Source organism: Acinonyx jubatus, chromosome C1 (assembly GCF_027475565.1).
Source record: "Acinonyx jubatus isolate Ajub_Pintada_27869175 chromosome C1, VMU_Ajub_asm_v1.0, whole genome shotgun sequence".
Taxonomy (NCBI): domain Eukaryota; kingdom Metazoa; phylum Chordata; class Mammalia; order Carnivora; family Felidae; genus Acinonyx; species Acinonyx jubatus.
This window is the reverse complement of record NC_069381.1, coordinates 43,688,355-43,697,754: the sequence shown is the minus strand read 5'-3', so window position 1 is coordinate 43,697,754 and position 9,400 is coordinate 43,688,355. Positions and strand designations below refer to the sequence as shown.

Here is a 9,400-nt window from a genome sequence, read left to right as displayed (position 1 = left end):
GCGCCCGTTCACTCCCTGAGGACAGATACCCAGGCTGCTTCCTCTCCCAGGCACCACAAATAATGCTGCAATGGACTTCCTCATACATCTTTTCTTGTGGACCTCTGGGAAGAGCTCCGAGATGTGTGCCCATGAGTGAAACTGCCGGGTCATGGCATGCATAAGCTTAATAGGAATGAATAGTGATGGATTTGTGTCTGGAATGGCTGCACCCATGTGCCCTCCCACCAGCAATGCCTGCGGGGTTCCTGTATCTTCTAGAGGAAGGAGCTTTCTAAAGCCGACCTCTGTCCACATCTCTCCCCTGCTTAACACCCCACCACACCTTCCTGCTGCTCCCTTAACACGGCCTCCACCACCATGGCAAGCTGGCCCTGGCCCTGATCTACACACACACACACACACACACACACACACACACTCTAGGATCCATTGAACCTACGTATCAGCAGCTGGTCCTCAGTCCCGTGTGCCCTGCTCTCCTCCATTCACGCCCACCATGTGGTCCTATTTCCAAGCCTTCTAGTGGGGGGTCTTGCCCCTGACACCCCTACTCCTGGCTGGCCTACATACGTCCCCTGAACTTCACAAGCTCCCATGAGCCCCTTCATCACAGCACCACCCTGCTGGGCACGGATGTCTTTACATGTCCCTGATACTTCCGTTAGACCAAAGTTTCTCAACCTCAGCACTTTTAACCATTTGGGATGGATAGTTCCTCACTGTGGGGGGCCGTGCTGTGCACTGTAGGATGTTTAGCAGCGTCTCTGGTTTCTAATCGCTAGATGACAATAGCATCCCCTTCCGCAAGTTGTAACAAACAAAAATGTCTCCAGATATTGTCAGATATTCCCTGCACGTCAAAATCACCCCTTTTGAGAACCACTGCATCAGACTATGCGTTACTAAGGCCAGGGACTGGGTCTTGTTCTCCTCTAGCACCCAGATCAGGCCTGGCCCCGGTTAGGTGCTCAGTAAATGCTACCCAAATGAAAGACAGCCAGCAGATCTCTGGGCAAGGACCAGAGGGTGAGACTCAGAGGTCAGAGTTCCAGGAAGTGCATGACGTCATGGGGCAGGGGAGTCTGTCCTTTTCCTTCCCCTAAAGCCACCCCAATCATCATCTCCTGTTGTTCTTCCACCCTCTCTGTGGGGGAGGGGACATCGAGGCACAAGGTGGACTTTTTCCATGTCCTTGAGTCCTCAATGAAGGCCACGCTCATCTCACAAATGTGCCACATGGAGCAATGGCTGCCCCAGGGCACGGGGCATCTTCCAGGAGGAAACACGCAGGGGGAGAGGTAAGCCACGTGGCATTTATAGTGGGCATGGCTGTGGCCGCGGGCTCAGGCACATCACTGCTTCAAGGCCATCTTCCAGGAGCCCAGTGCCTGCACGATCCAGGAGCACCGCTGGTGAGAAGCGGGCAGGCTCTTGCAGCTAGGGCTCCAGCGGTGCGTGGTGGCTGGGTCGCATACCCACGAGTCCCCGTGTGGCAGCGGCCAGGAGTTCCAGCAGCAGCTGGCTAGGATGTGGTCCTGGGCCTGGGCCGCGTAGATGCACACTGATGCTTCTGGGTCGTGTCTCAGGTTTTCCAGAGCTGGGTCAGGGGGAGGAGAAAGGCCGCTTGTTAAGACCAGGTCCCCCACAAAGGTCTCACAGCGGATCCTCCCTTCTCACCCCCGTGTCTCGGCTTAGGATTTTGTTTAACGTCCCTTCATTTCATCTTCCTCCCAGCCCTTCAAACTGTGCCTGCCTTTCGAAGCCTGAATTAAAATCTGCCTCCTTCAGGAAGCCTTCCTGGATTGCCCCAACCTCATCAGTTTCCCCAGTTACAAAATTAACCTGCCCCCATGAAGAGCCTGGACCACTTGCTCTGTACTAAATGGTTTGGGGCTTGTTTTCTAGCCGGGGTTCCTAGACTGTAAACTCCCCCAGGGTGGGGCTGTGTGTTCTGTGTCTTGGTGACCCCGTGGTACTTAACACTGCTCGCCAGGGATGAAGACTAGCACAGCTGGACTGAGCTGATGCCCCCTGCTTTGGGACCTAGTCCTTCTGTTTTCTGTCACCCACTGCGAGCCCACTCATTCTCTCCCTGGCCCCCAAGATCTCAAAGACGCAGGGCAGGACTACTTACCCGCTTTAACTTCATTCAGCCGGTCTTCTGTCATCATGCTCTCCATGCAGGGGACCAGGGACCCTTGAGTGTAAGCCAAGAGGTGAGTGCATCCAACTCCTGACTAGGGCCCCCGCCCTCAGACCAGACCTCCTGAAGCTCTCCCGCCCTCCTTGAGTCCCACAAAGGAGGACATAAACAGAGAACTTCATTTTGACCCTGGAACAGATTCCCCAAGAGGAGTCCTGGGAGAGACAGCAGGTCTGGAGGGCAGGAATGGCACCGGGACAGGGACAGGATCTGGGCTAGAGCTGACGCTGACAGTGTGGCCCTAGGTGGCCCCTTACCCAGGTTGGCCCTTAGTGTCCTCACCTGAGACTCAGGGAGGTTGCTGCCTCAGCTGGCCCCTTCCCCGGGGTGCTTGAGTGGTAATAATGTAAAGGACACAGAGCACCTTGCGCCCCTTTCAGGCAGGTGTGGGGTCCTGGAGGGAATGAGACCCCGCTCCTCAGCCACGTTGTTCAGCCCTCCCCGGCTCCCAGCCTACGTGCCTGGTCCCCAGAGTACCTGCAGGTCCTCGAATGGGTCAGGCTGTATCTCTCACCTCTTGTTGGGCCCGCCCCACATTTCTCTGCCTGGCTCATTCCTATTTATCCCTGAATATTCGGCTTAACATGGTTACTTCTCCAGGAAATCCTTCCTGACCCTGCGCCCATGCTAGGTTACGTGCCTCTCTGGGCTCCCAGAGTATCTGAGTTTCTCTCATCTGTACACACTGTGATGAATTTTGTGACTCATGAATATCGCCCACCAGACCAGGGGTCTCAAGCTTAGATCCGCTCGGAGTGGGGAAGTGGGAAGGGCAGTCTCTGAGGATCTTAAATCACACGCACAATTGTACATGTGAATGCATTTTTTCTAGGGGCAAGTGTTCATAACTTTTTTCAGGGTTTACCAAACCCGCAAGAAGTTAGGGACCCCTGTACCAGGCCAGAGGTCGTCTGTGGCAGATGCAGCCTCTACCCTGCTTTGGTTCCCCAGCACAGATCCCTGGCACAGAGAACACCCCTGAGGCTGTTGAACACCAACACTTTTAGATGTGGTTAATTTGGAGCAAGAGTTAGGGAAGTCAGCATCTGGCAAATAATGTCACTCTGTGTGAGAAGCTGCCTCTGAGCAGGCCCCCACGTTCTGAGGGATGCCCCCAGTCCTTGGCTTGGCTCCTCTGTCCCTGCACAGAGCAGGTTCAAGGCACACCCCCACCCCTGCCATCCACATCGCCTCCAGAAGGGTTCTCTGTTTCTCTAGACTAAGCCTGGATGGTACCTGATGCAGAGGGGAGCATCATACAACGTTTGCTAAATGAGCCAGTGAATGGGCGTATGGACGACTGGACAGATGAAAACCACAAGTGACTTGGGGGAAAGAACTAAAAGAAATGTTGCAAAGTGAGGGCTGGGAACATCATCCTGTCCAAGCTCCTATGCACCAGGGTCTCTTGGTCCTGGTGAAGGAGTGTGTGGATATTTGAGGGAGGGGAGGGGCGTGGCTGGGAGGAGACATTCCCACCTGCCATCGGAAGGGTCTGAAGGGGATTCTGAATGAGGGGAATCGAGTTGTTTCGGGGAAGTGTAGAGTGAGCTGATGTTGAGGGAGCACCGTGACTAGCCAGTCTTCACATTATTAAAAAATATTCTCATCTAATCTGTGAAACAGGAGTTAATCCCCATTTTACAGGTGAGGAAACCGAGGCTCCGTGGGAGTAGATGACTCAGTTGGGGTCACACAGAAAGGGGATCATGGAGCTGAGATTCTACTTCACACTTTCTACCGCACAGCTTCGCCTCTCTTGCCACAGTCAATGGTAGGCTCCTGCTGGGCCCGGACCCGTGCTGTACTGGGGAAGGGAGGGGGGAAACAGCAGTTCCGCTGTGCAGTTGCCAAGGTTGTGACCTGCACAAGGACTCCAGGCCGGATCCACCCTGTGGCCCACTTCCTAAGCAGGGATCTAGAGGAAGAAACACCTTTCTAATTCGCACCATGACCATCTGCTGGCCAAGTTTTGCACACAAGGAGAGGCATTTCCCAGGTGCCAGGAGGGCTGGTGGCTTCCTTCCAAGGGGAGGAAGCAAAATAGAGGGCAGGCAGCGCCCCAGGTGCAAGTCTAGCCCTGCCAGGTTACCTATGAACATGACTGAGGACTTCCGGAGGGAGGCCCGGGGATTCTTGGCATACTCCAGGCTCTGGCTGAGGAATGTGAAGGCGCTGTCTTGGTGGGTAGTCACCTGGGACGAAGAGAAAGCCCAAGAGTGCTGGGGCCTCAGAGGCACTAATTACCCATCCAGTCCTCCCAAAGCTAGGGATGGTGACCCTATCAGGCAGCCAAGCCCTGGAAGCTTGCCTCCTAAATGTCTCTGCCACCATCCTGGCCTCTGTCTGAGACCCCCAGAGACCAGGCCTCATCTGTTCTTAACAGATTGCAATGATCGTTTCCATGGTCTTCCTGCCTTGGGTATATCCTCTTCCAGTCCACCCCCTGCTACAGCTCAAAGGAAAGTTCTAAAGATAAAAGTCCAGCCTAATGAGAATGGACACGGCATGCAAGGGACATGATAGATAAAAAGACAGGTCTGATCAGCGTGAAGGATTCGAGTTACAGAGCAGTGAAGAATAAACTGGAGAGTTAGGAAGGTCTTAAAGCCAGACAGGAATAAGACTTACCTATGCATTAGAAAATAGGAAGCCAACACCTATTCTTGATAGAGCAATGACAAAGCAATGTTTTGGGCAAAATAGTCTGAGAGTGGTGTTCAGGACGAGTTCGATCAAGTAGAAACTAGGGGGCATGGGGGGCAGGCATCCTGCTAAGGGGCTGCTGAGAAACATGAAGAAAAATCTAATATGATTACTCTCCTGTTGACAGTCTGCTCTGGGCCTGGCATCAAAGCCTTCGTGATCATGCTCCTCTGCCTCAGTTTCCACCACCGCCCCCTCCCCCGGCTATGCACACTCTGCTTCAGTGCCCCTGCTGTCCCCGGATCTGTGCCTGGTACTAGCAGTTGCTCCTGATTGGAGTGCCCTTCCCTCTCTTCTTCATCTCATGCATCTTTCTCATCCCTTGAGGCTCATCTCAGGAGCCACCTCCTCCCTGAAGCCTTCCACAACCCTCAGACAGAGCTGCTCTCGCCACTCTTCAAGCTTCTGCAACCTGTGACAGCGTGCTGTAATTATTTATATCAATGTCTCCCCCACTGGGTCCAGAGTTCCCTCAAGAGAAGGGGCCAGCTCACTCAGCTCAGGGTCCTCAGCACCCTGGACAAAGGTTGGTGTGGCATAGATCCCAGAAAGCATTGGATGAATGGATGAATGAATGAATGAATGAATGGGTTACTGGTCCTTTCTCAAAGCTACGGCTAGAAGTTGACCTTCACACGAGCGATGCTGTTGATGCTGAAAGAACAAAAACAGAATCTAGAGGAGCCTGGGTGGCTCGGTCGGTTGAGCGTCTGACTCTTGATTTCAACTCAGGTCACGATCCCAGGGCCGTGGGATCGAGCCCTGCTATAGGCTCCTCACTGAGCACAGAGCCTGCTAAAGATTCTCTCTGTCCCTCTCTCTCCGCCCCCCCGCCATTAAATCAATCAATCAATCAATCAATCAATCAATAAAATCTACGAACAAAACAAAACAGAATCCAGAGGGATCTAACACAGAGGTCACAAGCCACAAACCACACTCATTGGCAGAACAGTGACCAGCAGTGTTTTAAACAAGCTAAATTGATGGCTAATTAATGTCTTATAAAAATCTGGGCTTCTAGCTTTTCTCGTGAAGCCGGAGGACCTGGCAAGAACGGACTGCACAGTGAAGCAGAGCACCCACTCGTGCTTTCAAGAGGGCCCGGGCCCTCCGGGTTGCCCCCAGCCCCCACCACTCCTGCGCATGCTCATTCTCTGGTCGCTGTAGGTATCTGAACCAGCACCCTGGCCAAACGCCTCCTCCAGACCTCTTTTTCCCACTGGGATATGATAGTAATAATATCAGGCACTGCATCGTGGAGGCTTTGAACATTACCGATAAGGGTCGTATCCAGACCTTTTCGTAGTCCTGGAATCTGTTACTCTGCACGTTTAGCTAGATTGGTGTGGAGGGTGCTGGCCTGCCCCGCCCACATTGGTGTGAAGCATTTATTGCCCCAGCAACGCCTCCGCGGAAGAGAACTGTTGGCCCAAGGTCACGTCCCTTCCCAGGGTGGCTGGCTTCCAGTAACAAACGGACACAGGGGTGTAGAGCCCTGACCCCTGGCCCCAGTTTGGGGAATCTCACTGCAGTGTTGGCTGAGATCTCCCCCAAAGCTACGCTGCAGCTTGACCTGTCCTCCTGCCCCCTGCCCTCCCTTCCGCAGGTGTTGAACCCAAGGGTGCACCCTAATAAACCTCCTGCGTGCTAATCTCTGTCTCTGAGTCTGCGTCCTGGGGAGCCTGGCCTGTGACAACAGGGGAGGTAGATGGGACTAGATGGCAAAGCTTCCCAAATGTTATGAGGAGGGACAGGGCTGCATCCTGCAGGATGCGTTCTACCGTTCTACTGGGTGTTTGTGGCCTGCTCCTAATTCAGGATGCCGTCAGGTGTTACCTAGAAAGGGGGTTCTGTGGTTAAATAAGTTTGGGAAGGGGTGCCTGGGTGGCTCAGTCAGTAGAGCAGCCAACTCTTGATCTCAGAGTTGTGAGTTCAAGCTCCATGCGGGGCAGAGAACCTTAAACAAATAAATTAATAAATAAAACAAACAAATAAATAACTTGGGGAATCCACGGATTCAACAACCATGAAAAATCTCAGCACCGAACATCTCAGAGCCTTTAATGACCTGATGACACGACAACCCTCCAAGAGGAAGATGACGAGGTAGTGTTTCCCAAACTTACTCATCTTAGAACCTCTTTTGTCCCCTCGGGGGTATTTCTCGTGGGAATGTGTCACAGAGAATACACCCTGGCAATTGCTGATGCAGAAAAGGGAGCCGCTGAAGCTCTCAAAGCAGGGGTATAATACAGACAGACTCGTGTTTGAACCAGACCGCTCTGGTGGCCCGAGTGGGGATGGGATCAGAAGAGATGAGATTCAAGGCTGAAAGAGCCAGGCGATGGCTGGATCCAGAGCCCAGCTGGGAGACATCTGTGTCTTGAACTAAGGGCAAGGACAGTGGGGATGGGGAGGGAAAAACCAGATGCAGAGATATTTAGGATATTAAAGACTGGTCAAATGTGGAAGGTGACGGATATGGAGTCGAGGATAATTCTAGGTGTCTACTTTGGGGATCCAGAGGGACGGAACAGAATTGAAATGGGAAGGAAGGCCATAAGCTCAGAGAGGCCTGCTGAGCTTGAAGTGCGTGTGGTTCACCAGGGAGGTGTCCGGTAAGCCACCGGAGAGGGACACTAGAAGCGAGAAGCCAGAAATACAGATGCACGTTCAGAAGCCGACAACTTGTGGGCGGTCGTGGAATTGCCAGGCAGGATGCTTGGGCGAACAGAAGGAAGAGAAAAGGGAAGAGTTGGCCCCCTCCAGCACACTCATCAGGAACCACTCAGTCTCGAAAGCACTCACAAGGTACTTGCAAATTTTGGCCACCGTCTGCTGCTGGTTGTCCCAGGACTTCCGGCTATAAGCTCTTTTTGGCAGTTCCCAGGCCATGAAGCAGGAACAGCGGAACAGGGTCTTCACACATTTCTGGGGACCAAGAGGAGGACAATGCCAGCGCTGGGGAACTCCACGACAGCCAGAACATACTCCAGAAAAACAGTTTTGTGAAACTGACTTTTGGAAAATCAAATCCTGTTTGAAATGCACAAGTGCCTGAGGCGCCTGGGTGGCTCAGTCGGCTAAGCGGCTGACTTCAGCTCAGGTCATGACCTCGTGGTTTGTGGGTTCAAGCCCCGCATCTGTGCTGACAGCTCAGAGCCTGGAGCCAGCCAGAGCCCTCCCCAGCCAAGGCCCCCCACTAACCTAAAAGGTGCCTCGGATGCTGTGTCTTCCTCTCTCTCTGCCCCTCCCCCACTCATGCACGCTCGCGCGCGCGCTCTCTCTCTCTCTCTCTCTAAAATAAATAAACTCAAAAAAAATTTTTTTAATCAATAAAAAATTAAAAAAAAAACACTCTGAAATGCACAAGTGCAGTTGTTCCTTTTGAGGAGGACTTCCACCACGGTGCCTTTGGGAAACAGGCTTGTCCAAGACAGATGGTTAGCGACTCTGGCCTGGTTTCCCTAACGGGAGGATTGGCTGCAGGGCCCAGGGCCTACGCACACTCACCTGGCTCACCTTGGCATTGCCGTCTTGCATGGTCAGCAGCAGGGGCACCAAGGTGCCCATCAGCTGCTCCTCTACGGCTGGGGTGCGAGGCGACCGCAGCTTCTGGACCACCTTGCCGTACAGGCTGATGCAGGAGGAGCGCACGTCCTCTCGTGACTGGGGCAGACCCGGAGGCTCAGGCGTGCTCCCTCCTCCCAGAGGCTGCTGGGCCTCTGAGCCCCACGCGGAGGCATCAGCCTTCCTTCCACTCACGCGGGGGGGGGGTGGGGGGGGGTGGGGGTGGCCTCCAGACACAAGAAGCACGGAGATGGACGGAGAAAAGTAGAGGCCACCTGGTGGGGCTGATCTGGGGCCAGCATCCCCCTCACTGGAGCCTAGGTCCAGAGTTCTGCCCTCTCTCCCCAGCCAGGGCCCCCCACTAACCTAAAAGGTGCCTTAGTGCCAAGTGGGAAAAACATCCCCCTCTGCTGGAACCAATTAAAAAACGCGCCCTCGCGAGGTGGGCCAATTGCAAGGAGGCACATGTCTGGGGAGGCTTCATTACAAAAGAGCTCACTCTGTGGGAACCAATTAGAGAAGGAACTTTCTCCATGCAAACCACTCACAAACAGTGTGCCAGTTGGAACGAGGGGCCCCTCCCCCTGGGCTGACTCCGGTCTGCCCTGCCCCCAGAAGGCCGTGGCAGCTACTGCATCCCCCAGACTAGTAAAGAGCCCCCCCGCCAAACCCTCTCACCCTCCACCCCTGTGGGATCCCTTACATCACTGAAGTGTGGGAGCAGGACCTGAAGCATCTCCACATAGACCGAACTGTCCATCAGCTTCCGGTCCTGCCCCCTGAAGATGGTCTTGAGGTTGTGGACCGCCTCCACCACCAGCAGCCCGTCCATACTCTTCAGGCCCTTCACCATAGAGGGCAGGAGGGCCTGGACCTTGGCAGTCTGTGGGGCAGGACCATCTGGGATGGGGGATC

The 9,400-nt window shown here is 54.0% G+C and overlaps 1 protein-coding gene across 6 annotated transcripts in view; it reads right to left on the bottom strand.

Moving 5' to 3' along the window:
• Window positions 1-1,342: 1,342 nt before the first annotated feature.
• Window positions 1,343-9,400, bottom strand: part of MROH7 (maestro heat like repeat family member 7) — a 59,033-nt gene continuing 50,975 nt past the window's right edge. For 5 of the 6 annotated variants that reach the window (XM_027059102.2, XM_053214093.1, XM_053214096.1 and 2 more), the window contains 6 exons: window positions 9,189-9,368; window positions 8,429-8,584; window positions 7,724-7,846; window positions 4,299-4,401; window positions 2,138-2,200; window positions 1,343-1,600 (listed from right to left, as the gene is read on the bottom strand). In XM_027059102.2, the coding sequence (XP_026914903.2) occupies window positions 1,356-1,600; window positions 2,138-2,200; window positions 4,299-4,401; window positions 7,724-7,846; window positions 8,429-8,584; window positions 9,189-9,368 (870 nt within the window). In that variant the 3' untranslated portion in view covers window positions 1,343-1,355. The remainder of the gene's footprint in view (window positions 1,601-2,137; window positions 2,201-4,298; window positions 4,402-7,723; window positions 7,847-8,428; window positions 8,585-9,188; window positions 9,369-9,400) is intronic. The other variant, XM_053214095.1, reaches the window with a different exon arrangement.